Below are 25457 nucleotides of genomic sequence, written 5' to 3'. Positions count from 1 at the left end.
GTGAGCCTCGCCTCGCTTGCCCACAAAAGGGTAGGTTGCGACAGAGGTAATGAGGCAGACCCGCAGGAGCACACTTTGTAGGATTATCTCACCCCCATTGATGTAGCTCCATGTGGAGCTTGTAGTCCTTGGATATTCTTCACCAATGGAGTCCTTTGCTTCTTGAAGAGAAATGGCAGCAGAATGGAGAAGGAGGAAAGGTGATTGGAGATGCCACTTCAAGGAGAAGATGAGTCAAGAACAAGCTCACCACCATAGGAAGCCATAAATAAGAGCATGAAGGTTGGAGAAGATGAGTGAAGGGAGAGGGAGAAAAAGGGCACAAAATTTATGTCTCAAATGAGGTCTGAACTTTGAATTTTAATTTTTTAAATGATCAAAGTTGAAAAAATGCACACACAAGGCCTCTATTTATAGCCTAAGTGTCACACAAAATTGGAGGAAAATTTGAATTTCTATTCAAAATTCACTTCAATTTGAATTTGAATTTGTGAAGCCAAATTTGGAGCCAAAATTTCACTAATTATGATTAGTGAATTTCATCTATGGTTTCACCAACTAATCCAAGATCAAGTTCAAAATTCTCCACTAAGTGAGCTTAAGTGTCATGAGGCATGTAAAGCATAAAGGACATGCACAAAGTGGGACTATATGATGTGGCAATGGGGTGTAGCAAGCAAATGCTCACCTTCCCCTTAGACTGAACCAAAATTTAATTGGATTCGGCTTCCCCCAATTCAATTAAATTTCTTTCCCAACACACACATCAAATAGTTCACTTAATGCATGTTAAATTCCAAAACTACCCCTAATACAAAAACTAGTCTAGGTGCCCTAAAATACAAGGGCTAAAAAATCCTGCATTACTAGGGTACCCTCCCTACACTATGGAGCCCTAAATATAAGGCCCAAAATAATGAAACCTTAATCTAAAATGTACAAAGAAAAGTGGGCTCATACTTAGCCTATGGGCCCAAAATCTACCCTAAGGCTCATAAGAACCCTAGGGTCTTCTCCTGCATCTCTGGCCCAATCTTTTTAAAGTCTTCTATCCAATACCCTTTGGGGTTAGGATTGCATCATCCCCTCCCCCTTGAAAAAGATTTGACCTTAAATCCAGAGGTTCTTGAAACTTTGGGCTTCTTCCCTCAACACCTGTAGGGTAAGGTGTGAAAACCTCTTTCCTAGGCATTTTCCCATGAGAAAACATGGTTCCTCATCAACTCAATGAGTAATGCTACAAGTATAGAAAAATATGGGAAAACCTTTTGTAAAAGTTTGTTATGTCATGGGAGCCCCTAATTTCCCTTATACTTGGTGGAGTGGGCTACTCAGGAATGAACTTTATTCTCTTAGGGTCCATGGGAACCCTTTGACCACTATTTAAAAAATTAAGGAAAGTAATGCAATAAAACGTACCTTTTTCTGTATTTTCATGCTGATTATTCCAACCAAAAAGTACGACAAACCTAAGGTGTCCCATATGAGCACCTAGGTTTGTATTGAAACCAAAAATAACAATAAACCTACCTAATGAGTCCCTATGTATGTGAATCATGAAGATTTTGGATGCATGTGATGGAAGCTTGCTTGAGAAACTTCTATGGAGGCTGGATCTTTGAGCTTCAATAAGGTCCTTCAATGTTTATTTTCAGCCACGAAGATAAAGGAGAAGACGTGAGAGGAGACGCCATCCAGTAGAGAATAAGCCATGGAAGGAGAAGCTTCACCACCAAGAGAGTGCCTTGGATAAGAAGCTTAGAGAGGAACCTTCAATGGAGGAAGAGAATGAGAGAGAGTGTGTGTGTGTGTTAGTCGTCTTATACGACTAACTTTTGTATAGAAAACATTTTCCAAAACTTTTATAGTTTCTCCAATTTATGGTTATTTTGTAGTGATTTTGTAAATAAATCTTGTTTTATTGTTAAAGCCATCTCTAGAATATTTCCATTGGATTTAATGATGAAATCTATCCAATTTCAGGTGAAAAAGAGGCTAAGTCATGAAGTGCTAAAAGTGATAGTTGAGCTTAGCTCATCTATTGGGCTAAGCGTGTATCCACCGCTAAGCGCAGCTTCAGTGCTCATAGCACGACAGAAGAATCTAGCAGAGCATCAATGTCAAGGTCGCGCGCTAAGCGCGAGATCAGTGCGCTAAGCACAGTAGTTGTCTTCAGCCAGGCTCAACGCACGACTGGTGCTAAGCTCAAATCCACTTACTCGCGCTAAGCGTGAGGGTGGCGCTAAGTGCAACGTTGTGGATTCAAATCCTATTTAAAGCCTGTTTTGTGTAGAATTAGGGTAGGCAGATGATTTGCATAGAATTCCAGAGCACACCATAATGCCTATTTCGGGAAAAGAGCTCTAGAGGCAGCAAGAGGAGCAGCTTTTGCTAGGTTTTGTATGCTCTTGGTCTGATCAACGATTTGTGTGCCTGGATAGGTGACTTTAGCATTGGGAAATGTACTGTTGCCTTAGAACTTGAATGAAGCAGAATTGAAACTTAGTCTTAAATGAGGGATCTGTGGATTAAGTTTTGGTTTTAAATATGCTGTTACGATAATGCTATTTGGTCTAAGTCTAGTCCAACAAGAGGGATCTTAGGATAAAGCTTAGGCTAAATTAGTCTAAACTTTCGTAAGCTATTTTAGCTGAGTGTAGTCCAACAAGAGGGATCTGAGGATGAAGCTTAGTTTAAGTTAGTCTAAACCTAGGAGGGCTGTCTAAATTAAGGCTAGTCCAATAAGAGGGATCTGAGGATGAAGCTTGGATTGATTCAATTTAACTAGGGATCGAGGTTTAGTAATTTAGGCTACAAAATAGAACATAAAAGCATGATTAATTAGATAAACATCTTTATATACATCAGCAAGTTTGTTAGAAAGACCCAACATCTTTACCTATTGTTGTCACTCTTACTTGCATTTTTACGATTTTTAGCCTTGACTTAGTTCAATTATGTTCTAAATCATCAATTATCAGTGTTTCTTTCAACAATTCCGTATTTTTGAATTTAACTCTGTCTAAGACTAGTTCCCTAAGTTTGATACTCAGATTCATCTGTTTTAATTTTAAATACATGACGATCCGATGCGCTTTCCGGAAAACCGGATTTCCCTTGAACATATTTGCATAAAGAAAAAGTGGACCAAAAAGTAATTGTAGGGGAAATCCAACAAAGTATTTATGGTGCTGTTGCCGAGGAGCTAGATTCTAGAAGAGTTTAGTTCAATTTTACGACATTGCTTTATATTTTTCTCTTTGATTCATTGATTCTTTTTGTTCATATTTTAGTTACTGTACATTCATTGTTATTTTGAACTGGATAATTGTTGTTTTGTTTTCTTGTATGCAAAGAAGATCTATTGCGGGTGATTTAATTCCCATTGATTTGGAGATTAACGCCACTTCTAGAAGGCGTAATTCATAAAGAATCAGAAATTTTTTGCAGGATTTAGAAGCATCAGCAACTTCTGAAGAAGAACCTTGATCTTCTGAGGCATCTTCTAGTTTTCCCATTGCAGGGCATTCTCATATAGAACCTGTTGAAGACCCAATCATGGCTGAAGAGCCAAGAAGAGTATCCCTGGAAGATTATTCAAGTTCTACTGTGCCATAATTTTTCACTAGTATTGCACAGGCAAAAGTTCAAGCTCAGACAATTACATATCCTCCTTCCTTGATAGGGCTAATTCAAAATAATTTGTTTCATGGTTTACCCAATGAAGACCCTTATGCTCACTTGGACACCTATATAGAGATATGCAATACTATTAGGTTGGTGGGTGTGCCTGCAGATGCAATCAGGTTGAGTCTGTTCTCATTTTCTTTATCTGGAGAAGCTAAGAGATAGCTTCATTCTTTTAAAGGAAACAGTCTGAAGTCGTGGGATGAAGTGGTAGAAAATTTCTTAAAGAAGTACTTCCCTAAATCGAAGACTGCAGAAGGCAAAGCTGCCATCTCTTCCTTCCACCAATTTCCAGATGAATCGTTGAGTGACGCACTTGAAAGATTTAGAGGTTTATTGCAGAAGATTCCCACTCACAGTTTTTCAGAACCAATACAACTCAACATATTCATAGATGGGTTGAGACCACAATCTAAGCAGCTCTTGGATGCTTCAGTTGGGGGTAAGATCAAAATAAAGACCCCTGACAAAGCAATGGACTTAATTGAAAGCATGGCTGCTAGTGACATTGCCATTTTGAGAGACCGAGCCCTCATTCCTACCAAGAAGAGTTTATTGGAGCTAACCTCACAGGACGCTCTGTTGGCACAAAACAAGTTGTTATCCAAGCAACTAGAGACATTAACAAAAACACTCAGTAAGTTGCCAACTCAGCTTCATTCTGCACAAACTTCACATTCTTCTATTTTGCAGATTGCAGGATGTACAATTTGTAGTGGAGCTCACGAATCTGGGTGTTGTATCCCTAATGAAGAGCAAATTGCACATGAAGTCAATTATATGGGGAATCAGCCTAGAGGCAACTTCAATACAAGTGGATTTCCAGGATTTCAGAATAACTAGCAGTATCAACAGCAGAGACAGTGGCAAAATCACCCTGGTAACCAATTCAACAGAGACTAGGGTGGTTCATCTACAAGGCCACAACAACAGATTCCAAGTCTCTATGACCAAACCACAAAGCTGGAAGAGACTCTAGCTTAATTCATGCAAGTGTCAATGTCTAACCAAAAGAGCACCGAGTCTGCAATTAAGAATCTGGAAGTCCAAGTGGGTCAGCTTGCAAAGCAATTAGCTGAAAGACCATCCAACAAATTTACAACAAACACAGAGAAAAATCCTAAAGAAGAGTGCAAAGCTGTGATGACTAGAAGCAAAATGGCGATTCAAGCGGAGGAAAGTAGAGCTGATCAGAAGGTGGAGGGATTTAAACAACAACTGGCTGATGAACCGGTTGAAGATTTAGTGGAACTTGAAGAAATTGTGGAGGAAGTAAAAGGTGATGAACAAGGAGAGACACCAATAAGAGATTGTCAAGAGGGAACAAAGAAGAAGGAAGAAAAAGAAAAAGAAAAACAAGAAGAAACAAAAGAAGAAGAAGAAAAAGAAAAAAAGTTGAAAAATGAAAAACAAAAAGAGAAGGTTATTGAGATTGAGAAGAAGAAGGGCAAGAATGAGGATAACATAGAAAAGAAGAAAGAGGCTACTCCTATTGAAAGCAAGGAGGTACCTTATCCGTTGGTACCCTCTCGGAAAGATAAAGAGCGAGATTTGGCCAGATTTCTTGATATCTTCAAGAAACTGAAAATGACTTTGCGGTTTGGAGAAGCACTTTGGCAAATGCTCCTCTATGCCAAATTTTTGAAGGATATGTTAACCAAGAAGAACTGGTACATCCATAGTGACAAAACTATTGTGGAATGTAATTGTAGTGCTGTTATTCAACGCATTCTTCCACCCAAGCACAAAGATCCTGGAGTTGTCACGATACCGTGTTCTATTGGTGAGGTCACTGTAGGCAAAGATCTCATAGACTTGGGAGCCAGTATCAATTTAATGTCTCTTTCCATGTGCCGACGACTTGGAGAGATAGAGATTATGCCCATACACATGACCCTCCAGTTAGCTGACCGTTCCATCACAAGGCCATATGGAGTTATTGAAGATGTTTTGGTGAAGGTTAAGCACCTTATATTTACAGCTGATTTCATTGTCATAGATATAGAAGAGGATGCTGACATTCCTCTCATTCATGGCCGCCCATTCATGTCTACTGCAAGATTAATGGTAGACATGGGGAAGAAGATTCTGCAGATGGGCATAGAAGATTAGAAGATCAACTTTGATTTGTTCCATGACGACAAAGATCCACCTAGCCAAAATGTCTGTCTTAAAGTGCACGTGATGGAGGAAAGGAGACCTGAGAAAAAGGTCCTTGAAGTAGGAACTTTGTTGGATCCTGGATAACAAGATGATGCGTCAAGCTAGTGACGTTAAAAGAGCGCTTACTGGGAGGCAACCCAACCTTTCTTTCCCTTTCCTATTTTCATTTTTATCTCTTGCATGTAGTTAGGATATCTTGCTTGTGATTATGATTAATTTCAGCTTTTTTAGTAATGAACAAAGGGGGTTTAAGCTTGTGTGAAGAGATAGATAGAAAAAGACTCAGAAATTTTTTTGCAATTGTCTATCCACTAAGCACAGACCTTGCGCTAAGTGCTCAGTCTTCACGTTCTAAGCCGAGCTTGCTGGCGCTAAGCGCACAAACCCCTGATTGGTTGGCTGAATAGTTCAGCTAAGCGCACATCACTGCGCGAAGCCCTACATCTTCACGATAATTGAACCTTAACCAGTGGGCTTAGCGTGGATGATGTGCTCAGTGCCACTTCTTCTCTGGAAAATTTTTATTGTAGCAGCGCTAAGCGCGCTATCCTGCACTAAGCCCTAGATCCATTTTGTAACTTGAGTTTGTAAGCTGGGCTTAGTGGGGCAGGAAGTGCTAAGCGCCAATCTCTTACAGGTTTTGAATTCTTAGAAGTGCGCTTAGCGCGCCTGTTGTGCTAAGACTGAACTACTCTCTGTAAGTTGATGCTTAATGGTACTCTAAGCCTCACATCTTAGGCTAAGCGCATATTGCAGAAAATTTTGTGTTGCAAAAAGCGCTAAGCACAGCCTGTCGCGCTAAGCCCCAGATGCTCACTGGACCTTACAACTTCAAGTTGGGCTGAGCGCTTGGGTTTTTAAACTCAAACTTCACATGGGCACGCTAAGCATAGTTGTGCGCTAAGCGCGCCATACGAATTTTAGTTTTAAAAAAACTAAAGGCTGAGGCACTTGGGTGTTACCCGAAATACCTTTAGCTTCTGCCTCTGTGAACCTTGCGAAAGTGTGTATTTCTGCTGGGTGTGTACTGCTTGTCTACATCTTCATTGTTTCATTTCAAGAACAATCTAAGTAAGTGAGTACATTTCCCTTTTTATCTTCCATCCTTCAAACCTTAGGATATATGACTTCTCATTTTCTTAGTTGTATGTTGTTAGGTTAATCTTACTAGCTTTAGGGTTAGTCAATGTAGGATTTTAGGTAACTTAGAAGCCCATTAGGGGCAGTGTGGCTGAAAGGGGTGAAGACCCATGTGGCTTTGTTTGGAAATCGTGATGAACGCGCTAAGCGCGCCTGCTACGCTTAGCCTGTTCATCGCAACTGTTAAAATTTTGGATTTCCATATGAACGTGCTAAGCGGACCATGTCACGCTAAGCACGTTCATCCCTACTGATGAACGTAAGTGATGAGCCCCCTAAGCGCGTCTGTGTGCTAAGCGGGACTAGTGTTCAGACATTAAGATTTTGAGAATTTTTGTTCAGCGCTAAGTCTAACCTGTCAGACTAAGCACCACTTTGGTTCTGTAAGTTTTCCTTTGAATAAGGCTAAACACAGCTGCTGCGCTAAGCCCTTGTTGTGTGTTGAGCTAAGCGCCCTGTTGTGCTAAGCTCAACTCTCTCACTATCTTTTAAGTTTTTGTAGTTAGGCTAAGCGCGCCTGTGCGCTAAGCCTGAGTGTCATTCTAATGAGGCTGAGCTAAGCGCGCCATGCTGCACTAAGCTCTGATTCTCTTCGGTTTTGGAAATTGTAGACTTAGACTAAGCTCAGCTGTTGCGCTAAGCTTAATCTGCAGAAAAAATATTTTTTGTGTCTTCAGGCTAAGCACCAGTCTGCTGCCCTTAGCGCCTGAGTAAAATTTCATAAGGCGCGCTAAGCTCAGCCTGCTGCGCTAAGCGCTAGTCAAAAATTCAGTTTTATTTTTATGTTTTTGTGAAAATAACCTATGCTAATCTCTTGTGTTTTGTCTTATATTTTACAGATGGCATCTAAGAAAAGGAAGGCTCCTTCTACACCTACCCAGGCCAGATATGATAGATCCAGGTTCACATCTCAAGAAGCTTGGGAGAGATATACAGATATTGTGGTGCCTAGGAAACTACTACCGGAGAGGAATGTAGTAGTTTATTGCATTGAGTTAGACGAGTTCAAGGAGGAACTCGAGAGAAGACACTAGGATGAGAAGTTGACTGATTTTGTTGACAACAACATAGACATTGCTATTGTGAAGGAATTTTACGCGAACCTCTATGACCCCAGTATAAATTCTTGTGTTTGTCTTCTTCTTCCCTACACTCTTTAATTTCCGCTGTGCACTTTTAATTATCGCTTTTACTTTTGGTTAAGTTGCTATTTATGTTCTTTACTTTCTTAACTTTGTAGTAAAAGCCTAATTGAATCTAGTAACATTAAGAAGGATAAGTTTTAATTAGTCAAGGCACATTAATAATTAATTCAACCCGCTCTTCTTAATTATTTTGAGGCCACTTGATCCAACAAAATCAGTGCAATTTCAGGTGAAAAAGAGGCTAAGCCATGAAGTGCTAAAAGTGACAGTTGAGCTTAGCTCATCAGTTGGGCTAAGCGCGCATCCACCGCTAAGTGCAGCTTCAGCGCACTTAGCACGACAGAAGAATCTGGCAGAGAATCAATATCAAGGTCATACACTAAGCGCGAGATCAGTGCGCTAAGCACAACAGTTGTCTTCAGCCAGGCTCAGCACATGACTGGCGCTAAGCTCAAATCCACTTACTTGCGCTAAGTGCGAGGGTGACGCTAAGCGTAACATCGCAGATTCAGAGCCTATTTAAAGCTTGTTTTATGCATAATTAGGGTAGGCAGATGATTTGCAAAGAATTCAAGAGCACACCACAATGCCTATCTCGAGAAAAGAGCTCTAGAGGCAGCAAGAGGAGCAACTTTTGCAAAGATACCTAGGTTTTGTAATCTCATCATTGTTAGGGTTTTTCTGTAATGGCTGGCTAAACACCCTTGTTGGGGATTTCTAAAGAAAATCTAATGTAATTACTTTAATATCTAATTGATTGTGTTTCTTGTGTTCAATGCTTAATTCAGTTCTTAAATTTTGTATGCTCTTGGTATGATCAACCATTTGTGTGCCTAGTTAGGTGACTTTAGCATTGGGAAATGTACTGTTGCCCCAGAACTTGAATGAAGCAGAATTGAAACTTAGTCTTAAATAAGGGATCTGCGGATTAAGTTTTGGTTTGAAATATGTTGTTACAATAATGTTGTTTGGTCTAAGTCTAGTCCAACAAGAGGGATCTGAGGATAAAGCTTAGGCTAAATTAGTCTAAACTTTCGTAAGTTATTTAAGCTGAGTCTAGTCCAACAAGAGGGATCTGAGGACGAAGCTTGGATTGATTCAGTCTAACTAGGGATCAAGGTTTAGTAATTTAGGCTACAACATAGAACACAAAAGCAAGATTAATTAGAGAAACATCTTTATATACATCAGTGGGTTTGTTAGAAAGACCCAACATCTTTACCTACTGCTGTCACTCTTACTTACTTGCATTTTTACTATTTTTAGCCTAGACTTAGCTCAATTCTGTTCTAAACCATCAATTATCAATGTTTCTTTCAACAATGCCTTATTTATGAATTTAACATTGTTTAAGACTAGTTCCCTGAGTTCGATACTCGGATTCATCCGTTTTAATTTTAAATACTTGACGATCCGGTGCGCTTTCCGATAAACCGGATTTCCCTTGAACATATTTGCATAAAGAAAAAGTGGACCAAAAAGTAACTACAGGGGAAATCCAACAATGTGGCATGGAAATTGAAGGAGAATAGGGAGAGAAGTTGAACTTTGAAGTGTGTCTCTCAAGTTTCTCATTCATCAAAGTTATGACAAGTGTTACACATGTTTCTATTTATAGCCTAACACATGGGAAGCTTCCTTGAGAAGCAAGGAAGGTAGCTTCCTTGGGAAGCTAGAGGAAAAAAGCTTCCTTTAGAAGCTAGAGGGGGGCTACTCACACCCCTCCAATAGCTAAGCTCACTCCCATGCCAAAATACATGAAAATACAAAAAAAAAATCCTACTACAAAAAACTACTCAAAATGCACTGAACTGAAATACAAGGCTAAAAACCTATACTACTAGGGTACCCTTAACTTGAAGGGTGGGGTGCCCTTAATTTGTAGGTTACCTTACAAACCTTACCTAATCTAATATTTATAAAGAAAAGTGGGCTCATACTTAGCTCATGGGCCTAAAATCTACCTTAAGGCTCATGAGAACCCTAGGGCCTTCTTCTGCATCTCTGGCCCAATCTTCTTGGAGTCTTCTATCCAATACCCTTGGGGGGTAGGATTGCATCATCCCCTCCCGCTTGAAAAGGATTTGTCCATAAATCCAAGGGTTCTTGAAACTTTGGGCTTTTTCCCTCAACACCTATAAAAAGAAAAAAAAAGCATATATATTAGTGGTGTTGGGTATGTTAGAGTAGGTTAAGGTCTAAAAATCCCTTTCCTAGGCATTTTCCCATGAGAGAACATGCTTCCTCGCTAACTCAATGAGTAGTGCTACAATTATAGAAAAATATGGGACAAACCTTTTGTAAAAGTTTGTTAAGTCATGGGAGCCCCAAATTACCATTATACTTGGTGGACTGGGTCACTTAGGAATGACCTTTATTCTCTTAGGGTTCGTGGGCACCCCTTGATCACTATTTAAAAAATTAAGGAAAATAAGGCAACAAAACATACCTTTTCCTGTAATTTCATGTTGATTACTCCTACCAAAAAGTACGACAAACCTAAGGTTTCCCATATGAGCACCTAGGTTTGTATTGAAACCAAAAATAACAAAAAAACCTACTTAATCAGTCCCTATGTACGTGAATCATGAAGATGTTGGATGCATGGGTGATTTTACCAAAGAGGGTTGCATCACTCAACACATTCATCATACCACCTATCATAGGGATTTAATGCCTAATAATACTTATTTGGGGAACCAACAAAGACAAGGATTTAAGCTCTTACGAACCAAACCCTCTTCCAACAACTCCTTTACTTAAGGAATAACCTTAAGCTCAAGAGGTGTGGCAGTGCTAACAAGTGTTCTTTTACAAAGGAGAAGATATGAAGGTTGTCTAAGAAGGGAAGTTTCTTTAATGTTTGTCTTTATTTCAAAATGACTTTCCTTCTTAGCTAACCTCTTGGAGGAGACACTTACCTTATTACACTCCTCCTTAACAATTAAAGGTTGTTTTGTTTTCTTTTTCTATTCTTTCCCTTATCATCTTTGGGCTTATAAGGTGCATCCCCTAGGATGCCTTGACCTTGGTCTTTCATTGGATAAAAGTGAGAGCCATAAGATTTTGAAGTAGGCTTCCTTTTAATTTGTTGCTCTACCCTTATGCAAAGTTGGACTAGGTCATGTAGGTCCATATATGGAAGGAGCTCAACCTTGTCCCTCACTTACATATTAAGTCCACTAAGGAACCTAGCAATACTTGTTCTTTCCTCCTCCCTAAGCCCAGCTCTCAAAAGGAGTAGTTTCATTTGTTGCCTATACTCTTCAACACTAATACTCTTTTGTCTAAGCCTTTGGAGCTTGTCCATAAGCCCCCTTTCATAGTAGGAGGGGATATGCCTCTTTCTAAGGGCACTTTTCAATTCATTCCAATACTCTACTGGAGGATCCCCATGAATCCTTCTTTCCCTAATAATTGAAGTCCACCAATAGAGGGTATACCCTTGGAAGCTAAGGGTAGCCAAAGGAACCCTCATTTCCTCACTTGTATAATGGCAAGCAAAGAGTTGCTCAACCTTTATTTTCCAATCTAAATAAGCCTCCATATTGTCCTTCCCATGGAACTATGGGAGGTTAATGTTAGCCTCTCGAGGCTTTCTTTCCCTTTCTCTCCTATGGGAGTGTGGTCTAGGATGTAACCTACACCTTCCTCTATAATAGTCACTATGTTCTTCACTTAGGCTTTTGCAAGAGTCATGACTACTATAGGAGGCATGTTTTTCTTTTCTTAACTCTTTTAGTATTTTCCTTCTTCCTTCTTCTCTTATTTGTTCCCTCTCATCTTGACTTATTTGTACCCTCTTTTTTCCTTTTTCTTTCCATAACTTGAGGGAACTCAACTCATCTAATATTCTAGATAGAGGGTCCTTATGACTAGTACCCTCACCATTAACACTAGATGAATGATGACTCCTGTTGGTTCCTAAGTTGTGGTTCTTTCTTGTTGGGGGTTTGAAAAAGGTAAAATCTAGGGTTCAAAAGAACTCAAGATAAGCGTGATAAGCAAGAAGAAAGTATTATGCAATAACAAAATAAACTAGGCGTGACTAGTAAAGAAAATAAGCTACGAAAGTAAGTAAGAAATTAAAGTGCAATAAATGTAAACTAGGTGGGTCCTAAGAGTGTTTGGATGATCATATTTAAGGTTCCGAACAAAACACTCACTATCCTAAGGGAAAATTGCCTAAAATTATTACACACAAATGGAAGTAGGGTAACCTATTGAAGGCTCCAGACACACTTCCAATGAAAGGCCTTTTTGTTACAAAATTTGAAATCAATAAAGGTAAATGTAAAAGGGTCCAATTACAAGTAAATAGCCAATTACAAAATTCCAAAAAAAATCCTCAATTTTGGTGGTTGTTCTCTCTTTGGTGTTCTGCTCAATTTGGAGTGCTTCTTAGTTCAATAGCTCTTAAGGTGGTTAGCCCCTTGCTTCTAGACTGAAATTCTTCAATTGATGGCACCAATCCTCCTTTCCATTTCCCTATATGGCAACTCAAAAACAAGGAAACAAATAGACAAGCAATAAACAAAGACCAAAAAGTGAAATGAAAGCTAAACCAATAGATTTTTAACAAGACAAATTTTCACGGATTTTCAACAATTAAAGCAATCAAAAGCACATAAAAGCAAGCTAGGACTCAAAGAGAAACCTAGAATGGCTCCAGAGTTGAGTAAAAAAAACTAAAAAAAAGACTCAAGAAACCTCTAGCTTTGGCACTTGTTTTCACACTACTTTTCAATTGAAATTTCAGAACTAAGATTGGTCTAAAATAGGCACTGATTATAGAACAAATTTTGAGCTAAAACAACAAGCACACATCCATTTCATTTTTTTTATTTTTCTTGCCAATTTGTATGATTTTTATTATTTTTTCCTTTTATCCAAATCACTTGGTTCTTTTTTTCTAATTTTTGTCCAGATGTCTAGAAATTTCAGTAAAATGTTCATCTCAAAATTTGTAGTGACCAATTCTCAGTAATTTTTACAAGTTCATATGCTCAAGTTGCCTGCACCATCGATTTTAGACTTCGAATTTTTTAAGCATGGTATATTGTTTGCCTTAGGTTTACTTTCAACTTTCCTATGTATGTTAAACTCACTAGGCCTGTTTATCACAGTTTTAGGAGTTCAAAATTCACTTAGGATCAAAATTTCAGCCAGCAATTCAATCACCAAAACTCAAATTTACAATAGACACAATCATAAGGAAACCTAAAAGTTCAAGAAAAGGTTCACAATCATATACTCTCTAAGAATTATGAATGAACTTTTTAAGGATTAATTAACATGCAAGATTTGAATCAAATCAAATAATAGGCTAAAAAAAATTTCATACACTCATGAACAAATGAGTTAGACAAAGAAACAAGAAAAATAAAATTCAGCACAACATAAGGAATCTTATGTGACAAGTTTCATGACTAAACATGACTTCTATGACAAAACTACAATAGGTGAACATGTCACTCTAGATTTTTGAGGTTTTCTTCTACTTTAATGATTTTGTAAGAATTTTATTGTTTAGGTTTCAGCCAAAAAAATGGCAATACAAAACTCAAAGGAACCTAAACTCAACACAATTCATGGTTCAAGAACAAGAACAAGGAACTTGAACCATAGATAATCAAATCTAGCTTCTATAGCAAGTTTAATTGGTGGAAATTCTAAAAATTCATGTTAACAACATTAAGCGCAAGACATGTGAGGAGATACATGGAAGAAAAATGAAGAAATAACAATGGAAGAGAAGGTAAAGCTGAAAATAAATGGAGGTTTAAGGAGAACCTACTTGAAGCTCTTGTGCTCTGATTACCCCTTGATGGAAGCTTGCTTGAGAAGCTTCTATGGAGGTTGGATCTTTGAGCTTCAATGGGGTCCTTCAATGGTGATTTTTAGCCATGGAGTTGCAGTGGAAGATAAAGGAGAAGAGGTGAGAGGAGGCGCCATCCACTAGAGAATAAGCCATGGAAGGAGAAGCTTCACCACCAAGAGAGTGCCTTGGATAAGAAGCTTAGAGAGGAACCTTCAATGGAGGAAAAGAATGAGAGAGAGAGAGAGAGGCATGGAAATTGAAGGAGAATAGGGAGAGAAGTTGAACTTTGAAGTGTGTCTCACAAGTTTCTCATTCATCAAAGTTATGACAAGTGTTACACATGTTTCTATTTATAGCTTAGCACATGGGAAGCTTCCTTGAGAAGCAAGGAAGAAAAGTTCCTTGAGAAGCTAGAGGGGGGCTACTCACACCCCTCAAATATGTAAGCTCACCCCCATGCCAAAATATATGAAAATTCAATGGGAAGCTTCCTTGGGAAGCAAGGAAGAAAGCTTCCTTGAGAAGCTAGAGGGAGGCTACTCACACCCCTCCAATAGCTAAGCTCACCCCCATGCCAAAATACATGAAAATACAAAAAAAATTTCCTACTACATAGACTACTCAAAATGCACTAAAATACAAGGCTAAAACCCTATACTACTAAGGTACCCTTAACTTGTAGGGTAGGATGCCCTTAATTTATAGGGTACCCTACAAACCTAACCTATTCTAATATTTACAAAGAAAAGTGGGCTCATACTTAGCCTATGGGCCAAAAATCTACCAGAAGGCTCATGAGAACCTTAGGTGTTGGATCAAGTGGCCTCGGAATAATTAAGAAGAGGGGATGAATTAATTATTAATGTGTCTTGACTAATTAAAAATTATCCTTCTTAATATTACTAGATTCAATTAGGCTTTACTACTAAGTTATGAGGAAGTAAAGAACAAAAAAAATAACTTAGACAAAAATAAAGCGGAAATAAAAGTACACAGCGGAAAGATAAAGAGTGTAGGGAAGAAGAAGACAAACACAAGATTTATACTGGTTCGGCCACAACCCGTGCCTACGTCCAGTCCCCAAGCAACCCACGATTCTTAGGATTTCCAATAACCTTGTAAAATCCTTTACAAGCAAAGATCCATAAGGGATGTACCCTCCCTTGTTCTCTTTGAACATCCAAGTGGATGTACCCTCCACTTGAACTGATCCACAAGAGATGTACCCTCTCTTGTTCTCAGTATAACAACCCAAGTAGATGTACCCTCTACTTGTACCATAAAGGGTGTACCCTCCAATGTGTTAAGACAAAGAATTCTTAGGAGGTTAGTCCCTTGAATCTTTGTAAGGGGAAACAAAAGATATCCCAGGCGGTTAGTCCTTTGAAATCTTTTGTTTAAAGGGAAGAGGAAGAATCAAAAGAATTCTCAGGCGGTTAGTCCTTTGAATCTTTAGGCAAGAGGGAGAAGGAAGAAAAAATAGCACAGTTTTATTTTCTGCAGAATTTCCACTTGCAGAAAAACAAAGTTTAGAAAGCTTTTTTGCAAAGAAAAAGCAATGGGCAATGGTTAGAGAAAGATTGTGAAAAAGGATTGTTTGGAAGGATATCATATATCTCATGAACATGTGCCAAAGTCATGCTTTTATAGACTCTTCATGTCTGGTCAAAGAAACCATTGGAAGAGTTATGACTTTTGAGAAAACCATGTTAAGAGTTATAACTCTTAACTTTTTCTTTAAAACTATTGACTGGTAATCGATTACCACAAAGGTGTAATCGATTACATAATGTATTTTATGAAAAGTTGTGACTCTTCACAATTGGATTTGAATTCCAACATTCAGATTCACTTGTAATCGATTACTAATATAGTGTAATCGATTGCACTATTTGAAAATCATTTTGAAACGTTATAAATCATTTGAAAACATTTTGAAAACCAAACTGGTCACTGGTAATCGATTACTGATAACTGGTAATCGATTTTCAGAGAGTAATCACTCTGGTAACTTAGAAAATTTTAGAAAATTCTTTTGTAAAAGAAAACTGTGCTATTTGGTTTTTTAAAAAATCTTTTAATACTTATCCTATATGAAGTCTTGACTTGTTGCTTCTTGATTTCTTCTCTTGAATCTTGAATCTTGGATTGGATTCTTGATGCTTAATCTTGAAGTCTTGAATCAATCACTTGAGCTTTTGGCATCATTAAAATTGCTTGGTTCATCATCATGAAGCTTGCTTCTACATTAGGGCCTTCTTCTACATCTCTGGCCCAATCTTCTTGGAGTGTTGTATCCAATACCCCTGGGGGGTAGGAGTGCATTAGCATGGATGATTTTACAAAAGAGGGTTGCGTCACTCAACACATTCATTATACCACCTATCATAGGGATTTGGTGCCTCATAATACCTATTTTGGGCACCAATAGAGCACAAGGATTTAAGATCTTTCAAACCAAACCCTCATCCAACAACTCCTTTACTTGAGGAATAACCTCAATCTCAAGAGGTGTGGCAGTGCTAACAAGTGTTCTTTTATAAAGCAGAAGATGTGGAGGTTGTCTAAAAAGGGAAGTTTCTTTAATGTTTGTCTTTATTGCAAAATGACTTTCCTTCTTAGCTAACCTCTTAGAGGAGACACTTACCTCCATATACTCCTCCTTAACCATTAAAGGTTGTTCTTCTTTTCTTTTTCTGTTCTTTTCCTCATCCCATTTAAGTTTTATTTGTACTTGATCCTTAGCTATCTGTGAAGGTGTTTCAGGATGCAACACAAATTTAGTGCCAAGATGGGTGAGGGTAATCTCATTAATTAGGCCATTGTAAATGATCTTCCTATCAAACTTCCATGGCCTCCCTAAAAGAATATGCCTATCCTCCATGGGAACTATATCACAATTAACTTCACTCTTATATGTCCCAATGGAGAAAGGTACCTTCATTTGTTGGTTAACTATCATTTCCCCTTGCTCATTGAGCCATTAAAGTTTATAAAGTTTTCGGTGGGGAATGATAGTGAGATTCAACTTGGAAACTAATCTTATGCTACGACAATTGCAACAAGATCCACTATCCACAATGAGAGAACAAGTTTTATCTAAAATTTTGCATCTTGTATGAAAGATGTTCTTTCTTTGGGGTTGAGATAAATCACAATTGAACTCCAAGGAGCCTTCTAACCATTAGGAGATCTCCTTCTTCATGGGGGTAGACTTCCTTACTAGACTCTTGACCCCTTACTTCATTTTCACTTCGACTAGAGGAAGGGGAAGAAGTAGTCTCCTCTTGACTACTATAAATGTCTTGACCCCTCATAATCATTGTTTCTTTGTGGGGCATTGAGAGGCAATGTGACCTTTCCCAAGACATTTGAAGCATTTAATGTTGCTAGTCCTTTCTTGGGAACTAGTCTTAAGGGTGTATTTCTCTATGGTCTTACCCTTATCTTCCTTGGGTTTTGAAGGTGCAGCCCCCAAAATTCCTTGGGCTTGGTCCTTCCTTGGATAAGAGTGAAAGCCATAAGATTTTGAAGAAGACTTTCTTTTAAGTTGTTGCTCCACTCTTATACAAAGTTGGACTAGCTCATCTAGGTCCCTATATGGAAGGAGTTCAATGTTGTCTCTCACTTCCATCTTAAGCCCACTAAGACACCTAGCTATGCTTGTTCTTTCCTCCTCCCTAAGTCTAGCTCTCAAAAGGAGTAGTTCCATTTGCTATCTATATTCTTCAACATTCAAACTCCCTTGTCTAAGCCTTTGGAGCTTGTCAGTAAGCTTTCTTTCATAGTAGGAGGGAATGTGCCTCTTCCTAAGGGCACTCTTAAGATCATTCCAATACTCTACTGGAGGATCCCCATGAATCCTTTGTTCCCTAACAAGGGAAGTCCACCAATAAAGGGCATACTGATGCAATCCTACCCCCTAAGGCCTTGTGATATCAAAAGAAGGATAGTAAGGCCTTGTCTTGAAAGGCCAAGGGGAAGGAAAAGGAGGAAAAGGATTCCTCCAAGAAGATTGTTAAGAAGGAAAATCATTTTGCAACAAAATGTGATATCAAAAGAGCACTCCTTCTTAAACAATCTTTCTACCTTCTCCTATCAACGGAAATATCCCTTAGCACTGTCATACCTCTTGAGCTTGAGGTTATTCCTCAAGTAAAGGAGTTTTTGGATGAGGGTTTGGTTCGTAAGAGCTTAAATCCTTGTGCTTTGTTGCTGCCCAAAATAAGTATTATGAGGCACCAAATCCCTATGATAGGTGGTATGATGAATGTGTTGAGTGGTGCAACCCTCTTTCGTAAAACCACTCATGCACCCAACATCTTCATGATTTGTGTACATAGGGACTCATTAGGTAGGTTTGTTCTTATTTTTTGTTGAAATACAAACTTAGGTGCTCAAATGGGACACCTTAGGTTTGTCATAATTTTTTGTAGGAATAATCAACATGAAAATAAAGAAAAAGGTATGTTTTATTCCATTACTTTCCTAAACTTTTTAAATAGTGATCAAGGGCTTCCCATGGACCCTAAAAGAATAAAGGTCATTCCTGAATGGCCTACTCCACCATGTATAAGGGAAATTTTGGGCTTCATTGACTTAATAAACTTTTACAAAAGGTTTGATGCAATCCTACCCCCCGAGGGTATTGGATAGAAGACTCCAAGAGGCTTGGGCTAGAGCTTCTAAAGAAGGCCCTAGGGTTCTCATGAACCTTAGGGTAGATTTTTGAGCCCATGGGTCAAGGTTGGATCCACTCTTCTTTGTAAATATTAGAATATGCTTTTTCCTTTTTTTGGGCCTTGTATTTTGCCCATTCTAGTAGTATAGGGTTTTAGCCTTGTATTTCAGAGCATTTTGAGTAGTCTTTGTAGTAGGGACTTTTGTTTTGTATTTTCATGTATTTTGTAATGGGGGTGAGCTTAGCTATTATAGGGGTGTGTAGCTAAGCTCTAGGTTCTCTTCTCAAGGAGGTGAGCTTAGTTATTAGAGGGGTGTGTGTAGCTAAGCTCTAGCTTCTCAAGGAAGCTTCTCAAGGAGGTGAGCTTAGTTTTTAGATGGGTGTGTGTAGCTAAGCTCTGGCTTTTCAAGGAAGTTTTCTCAAAGAAGCTTCTCAAGGAAGTTTTCTCAAGAAAGCTTCTCAAGGAAGCTACCTAGTCTATAAAAAGAAGCATGTGTAACAGTTGTTGTAACTTTGATGAATGAGAGTCTTGTGAGACACAACTCAAAGTTCAACTTCTCTCCCTTTTTTCTTCCTTCAATTTCGTGCTTTTCCCTCTGTCTTTCTCTCCCTCTTTCTTTTCCTGCATTGAAGCATCATTTCCAAGCTTCTTATCCAAGGCTCATCTTGGTGGTGAAACTCCTTCTTCCATGGCTTATTCCCTTGTGGATGACGCCTCTTCTAACCACTTCTGCTTTGTCTTCTGCTGCATCTCCATGGTGGAAAATCACCATTAAAGGACCTCATTGAAGCTCAAAGATCTAGCCTCCATAGAAGCCCCACAAGCAAGCTTTCATCAAGTGGTATCAGAGCACAAGAGCTTCAAGTAGGTGCTCCTTAAACCTCCATTAATTTTTTGCTTTACCTTCTCTTCCATTGTTGTTTCTTCATTTTTTTCTCCATGTATCTCCTCACATGTCTTGTGCTAAATGTTGTTAACATGATTCTTTATAGTTTCCACCGATTAAACTTGCTATAGAAGCTAGATTTGATTTTCTATGGTTCAAATTTTGTGTTCTTGTTCTTGAACCATGAATTGTGTTGAGTTTAGGTTCCTTTGAGTTTTGTCTTGTTATTTTTTTTGGCTGAAACCAAAACCATAAAATTCTTACAAAAATATTTAAGTAGAAGAAAACGTCAAAAATCTAGAGTTACTTGTTCACCTATTGTAGTTTTGTCATAGAAGTCATGTCTAGTCATGAAACATGTCACATAAGATTTCTTATGTTGTGCTGAATTTTATTTTCTTCTTTCTTTGTCTAACTCATTTGTTCATGAGTGTATGAAATTTTTTTAGCCTATTATTTGATTTGAGTCAAATCTTTCATGTTAGTTAGTCCTTAACATGTTCATGCAAAATTCTTAGAGAGTCTTTGATTGTGAACATTTTCTTGAACTTTTAGGTTTCCTTATGATTGTGTCTATTGTGAATTTGAGTTTTGGTGATTGAATTGCTGGTTGAAATGTTTATCCTAAGTGAATATTGAACTCCTAAAACTGTGGTAAACAATCCTAGTGAGTTCAACATACATAGGAAGGTTGAAAGTAAGCCCAAGGCAATCAATGTACCATGCTTAAAAAAAAAAAAATCGCTGGTGCTGGCAGCTTGGACATACAAATTTGTAAAAATTACTGAGAATTGGTTACATCGAATTTTGAGCTGAAATTTTTACTGAATTTTCTAGACATCTGGAAAAAAGTTATAAAAAAAGAAAAAAGTGATTTGGATAAAAGGAAAAAAATACGAAAAATCACACAAGTTGGCAGGAAAATCAGTATCCAGAAAAAAAAAGGTGAAAGGGAAGTGTGTTTGTTGTTTTGGCTCAAAATTTATTCTATAATTGGAAATTTCAATTGAAAATTAGTATGAAAACAAGTGCCAAAGCTAGAGGTTTTTTGAGTCTTTTTTTTTTGTTTTTTTTCTCTACTCTAGAGGCATTCTAAGTTTCTCTTTGAGTCCTAGCTTGCTTCTATGTCCTTTTCATTGCTTTAATTGTTGAATAATCCTTGAAATATTGTCTTGTTAAAACTCCATTGGTTTAGCTTTCATTTCATTTTTTTTGGTCTTTGGTTATTGCTTGTCTCTTTGTTTCCTTGTTTGTGGGTTGCCATATAGGGAATTGGAAGGAGGATTGGTGCCATCCCTTGAAGAATTTGAGTCAAGAAGAAAGGGGCCAACCACCTTAAGAGCTATTGGACTACGAAGCACTCCAAATTGAGTGAATCACCAAAGAGAGAACAACTACAAAAATTGAGGACCGTTTTGTAATTTTGTAATTTGCAATTTACTTACCTTCATTGCTTTCAAGTTTTGTAACAAAAAGGACTTTCATTGGAAGTGTGTTGGGAGCCTCCAATAGGTTACCAAACTTCCATTTGTGTGTAATAATTTTAGGCAATTTTTCCTTAGGATAGTGAGTGTTTTGTTGGGAACCTTGAATGTGGTCATCCAAACACTCTTATGATTCGCCTAGTTTACATTTCTTGTTTACTTTCATAGCTTATTTCCTTTACCTTCCATTGTCAAACCGCCTAGATAGCTTTCCTTTTACCAATTAGTTTTTTTACCTTATCTTTCACACCTCTTTTAGTGTTTATTTTGGCTAGTTTCAACCATAGTTTCTTTTACCTTTTGTTTTCCAACCTCCAACAACAAAAAAACAACTAAGGAACCAACATGAGTCATCATTCATCTAGTGTTAATGGCAAGGGTACTAGTCATAAAGACCCTTTATCTAGAATCTTAGATGAGTTGAGTTCCCTCAGGTTATGGAAAGAAAAACAAGAGAGAAAAGAAAAAGGAAAAAAAAGAGTTGAAGAAATAAGTCAAGATGAAAGAAAGAAAATAAGAGAGGAAGAAAGAAGAAAAATAATGAAAAAATGAAAAGAGAAAAACATGCCTCCTATAGTAGTCATAACTCTTGTAAGAGCCTAAGTGAAGAACTTCGTGACTATTACGAAGGAAGGCATAGGTCACATCTTTGACCTCACTCCCATAGAAGAGAAAAGGAAAGAAAGCCTCAAGAGGCTAACATTAACCTCCCATACTTCCATGGGAAGGACAATGTAGAGGCTAACTTAGATTGGGAAATAAGGGTAGAGCAACAACTTAAAAAGAAGTCTACTTCAAAATCTTATGGCTCTCACTCTTATCCCAAGAAAGACCAAGGTCAAGGCATCTTAGGGGTGACACCTTCTAAGCCCAAAGATGATAAGGGGAAGACAATAGAAAAGCAAGCCCCTAAGGCTAGTATGCAAGAGAAAACTAGCTCTATAAAGTGCTTTAAATGTCTTGGAAGAGGACACATTACTTCTCAATGCCCCACCACAAAAACCATGATTATGAGGGGCCAAGACATTTATAGTAGCCAAGATGAGGCTACTACTTCACCTTCCTCTAGTGAAAGTGAAGAAGCAAAAGGGGAAAAATCTAGTGAAGAAATCTACCCCTAAGAAGAAGGACAACCATTAGTGGTTAAAGAGAAGTGTAAGGAGGTAAGTGTCTCCTCCAAGAGTTTAGCTAAGAAGGAAACTCATTTTGCAATAAAGACAAACATTAAAGAAACTTTCCCTCTTAGACAACCTCCATATTTTCTCTTTTGTAAAAAGACACTTGCTAGCATTGCCACACCTCTTGGGCTTGAGTTTATTCCTCAAGTAAAGAAGTTGTTGGATGAGGGTTTGGTTTGCAAGAGCTTAAATCCTTGTGCTTTGTTGGGGCCCAAAATAGGTATTATTAGGCACCAAGTCCCTAAAATAGGTGGTATGATGAATGTTTTGAATGGTGCAACCCTCTTTTGTAAAATCACTCGTGCACCCAACATCTTCATGGTGCGTGTACATAGGGACTCATTAGGTAGGTTTGTTCTTATTTTTAGTTTCAATACAAACTTAGGTACTCATATGGGACACCTTAGGTTTGTCATACTTTTTGGTAGGAATAATCAATATGAAAATACAAAAAAAGGTATGTTTTATTGCGTTACTTTTCTTAATTTTTCAAATAGTGATCAAGGGGTTCCCATGAACCCTAAGAGAATAAAGGTCATTCCTGAGTGGCTCACTCCACTAAGTATAAGAAAAATTTGGGGCTTCCATCACTTAACAAACTTTTACAGAAGGTTTGTCCCAAATTTTTCTATACTTGTAGCACCACTCATTGAGTTGGTGAGGAACCATGTTCCTTCATGGGAAGATGCCCAGGAAATGGGTTTTCAGACCTTATCCTACTCTAACATATCCAACACCACTAACACATATGAGGTAAAATCCTTTCCAAGGTGGAGGGGATGATGCAATCCTACCCCCCCAAGGGTATTGGATAGAAAACTCCAAGAGGCTTGGGCTAGAGCTACTAAAGAAGGCCCTAGGGTTCTCATTAACCTTAGGGTAGATTTTTGAGCCCATGGGTCATGGTTGGATCCACTCTTCTTTGTAAATATTAGAATAGGTTTTTTCCTTCTTTTGGGCCTTGTATTTTGGCCATTCCAGTAGTATAGGGTTTTAGCCTTGTATTTCAGGGCATTTTGAGTAGTCTTTGTAGTAGGGACTTTTTTTTGTATTTTCATTTATTTTGTCATGGGGGTGAGCTTAACTATTATAAGGGTGTCTAGCTAAGCTCCAGCTTCTCTTCTCAAGGAGGTGAGCTTAGTTATTAGAGGGGTGTGTGTAGCTAAGCTCTAGCTTCTCAAGGAAGCTTCTCCAGGAGGTGAGCTTAGTTTTTAGATAGGTGTGTGTAGCTAAGCTCTAGCTTCTCAAGGAAGTTTTCTCAAAGAAGCTTCTCAAGGAAGTTTTCTCAAGAAAGCTTCTCAAGGAAGCTACCTAGTCTATAAATATAAGCATGTGTAACACTTGTTGTAACTTTCATGAATGAGAGTCTTGTGAGACACAACTCAAAGTTCAACTTCTCTCCCTTTTTTCTTCCTTCAATTTCGTGCTCCCCCCTCTCTCTTTCTCTCCCTCTTTTTTTCCTCCATTGAAGCATCCTCTCCAAGCTTCTTATCCAAGGCTCATCTTAATGGTGAAACTCCTTCTTCCATGGCTTATTCCTTTAGTGGATGGCACCGCCTCTCACCTCTTCTCTTTTGTCTTTCGTTGCATCTCCATGGTGGAAAATCACCATTAAAGGACCTCATTGAAGCTCAAAGATCCAACCTCCATAGAAGCCCCACAAGCAAGCTTCCATCAAGGTCTGTCCCATATTTTTCTATACTTGTAGCACCACTCATTGAGTTGGTGAGAAACTATGTTCTGTCATGGGAAGATGGTCAGGAAAGGGGTTTTCAGTCCTTACCCTACTCTAACATACCCAACATCACTAATACATATGTTTTTATTCATTTTATAGGTGTTGAGGAAAGAATCCCTGAGTTTCAAGAACCTATGGATTTGAGGTCAAATGCTTTTCAAGGGGGAGGGAATGATGCAATCCCACCCCTCGAGGGCATTGAATAGAAGACTCCAAGAAGATTGGGCCAGAGATGCAAGAGAAGGCCCTAAGGTTCTCATGAGCCTTAGGGTAGATTTTGGGCCCATGGGATAAGTATGAGCCCACTTATCTTTGTACTTATTAGATTAGGATTTCATTATTTTTGGGCCTTGTATTTAGGGCTCCATAATGTAGGTAGGGTACCCTAGAAATGTAGGATTTTTCAGCCCTTGTATTTTAGGGCACCTAGACTAGTTTTTGTATTAGCGGTAGTTTTGTAATTTCACATGCATTAAGTGAATATTTGATGTGTGTTTTGAGAAATAAATTTAATTGAATTGGGAGAAGCCCAATCCAATTAAATTTTAGAGGGGGAGGCGAGCATTTTCTTGCTACACCCCATTGCCACATCATATAGTCACACTCTGTGCATGTCCTTCATGCTTTACATGTCTCATGACACCTAAGCACACTTAGTAGAGAATCTTGGACTTGATCTTGGATTAGTGGGCTGAACCATAGCTAAAATTCACTAATCATAATTAGTGAAATTTTGGCTCCAAAATTTGGCTCCATAAATTCAATTTCAAATTCAAGTGAAATTTGAATAGAAATTCAAATTTCCCTCCAATTTTGTGTGACACTTATGCTATAAATAGAGGTCATGTGTGTGCATTTTTTTCAACTTTGATCATTTGAGAATTAAACTTCAAAGTTCAGACCTCTTTTGAGGCACAAAATTTCGTGCTCCCTCTCCTTCTCCCTCCATTCTTCTTCTCCTACCTCCAAGCTCTTATCCATGGCTTCCTATGGTGGTGAGCTTCTTCTTGACTCATCTTCTCCTTGAAGTGGTGTCTCCATTCATCTCTCTTCCTTCTCCATTCCGCTACCATTCATCTTCCAAGAAGCAAACAAATCCATTGATGAAGAAGATCCTAGGCCTAGAAGCTCCAATGGAGCTTACACCACATACCCTTGAAAGCTAAGGGTAGCCAATGGAACTTTTCTCTCTTCTCTAATATGATGGAAAGCAAATAGTTGTTCAACCTTTATTTTCCCAATCTAGGTAGGCCTCAACATTATCTTTTCCATGGAAATATGGGAGGCTAATATTAACCTCTTGAGGCCTTCTATCGTTTCGCTTCTTTAGGAGTGATGTTTAGTATGTGACCTATGGCGCCTTCTATAATAGTCGCTAAGTTCTTCACTTAAACTCTTGCAAGTCATGACTACTACAGGAGGCATATTTTTCTCTTTTCATTTCTTTCATTATTTTTCTTCTTTCTTCCTCTCTTGTTTTCTCTCTTTCATCTTAACTATTTCTTCCACTCTTTTTTACCTTTTTCTTTTCTC

General features: G+C 38.3%; 1 protein-coding gene across 1 annotated transcript; it reads left to right on the top strand.

The window, feature by feature from the left end:
* Positions 1–4686: 4686 nt before the first annotated feature.
* LOC102664658 (uncharacterized) lies at positions 4687–5799 on the top strand. The gene is made up of 2 exons (XM_006573969.1): positions 4687–4966; positions 5105–5799. The coding sequence occupies exons 1-2, from the start codon at positions 4687–4689 to the stop codon at positions 5797–5799; spliced, it is 975 nt and encodes a 324-aa protein (XP_006574032.1).
* Positions 5800–25457: the final 19658 nt, after the last annotated feature.

Source organism: Glycine max, chromosome 1 (genome assembly GCF_000004515.6).
Source record: "Glycine max cultivar Williams 82 chromosome 1, Glycine_max_v4.0, whole genome shotgun sequence".
Classification (NCBI taxonomy): Eukaryota; Viridiplantae; Streptophyta; class Magnoliopsida; order Fabales; family Fabaceae; genus Glycine; species Glycine max.
The sequence above is the reverse complement of the archived record's forward strand: the minus strand, read 5'-3'. Positions and strand labels throughout refer to the sequence as shown.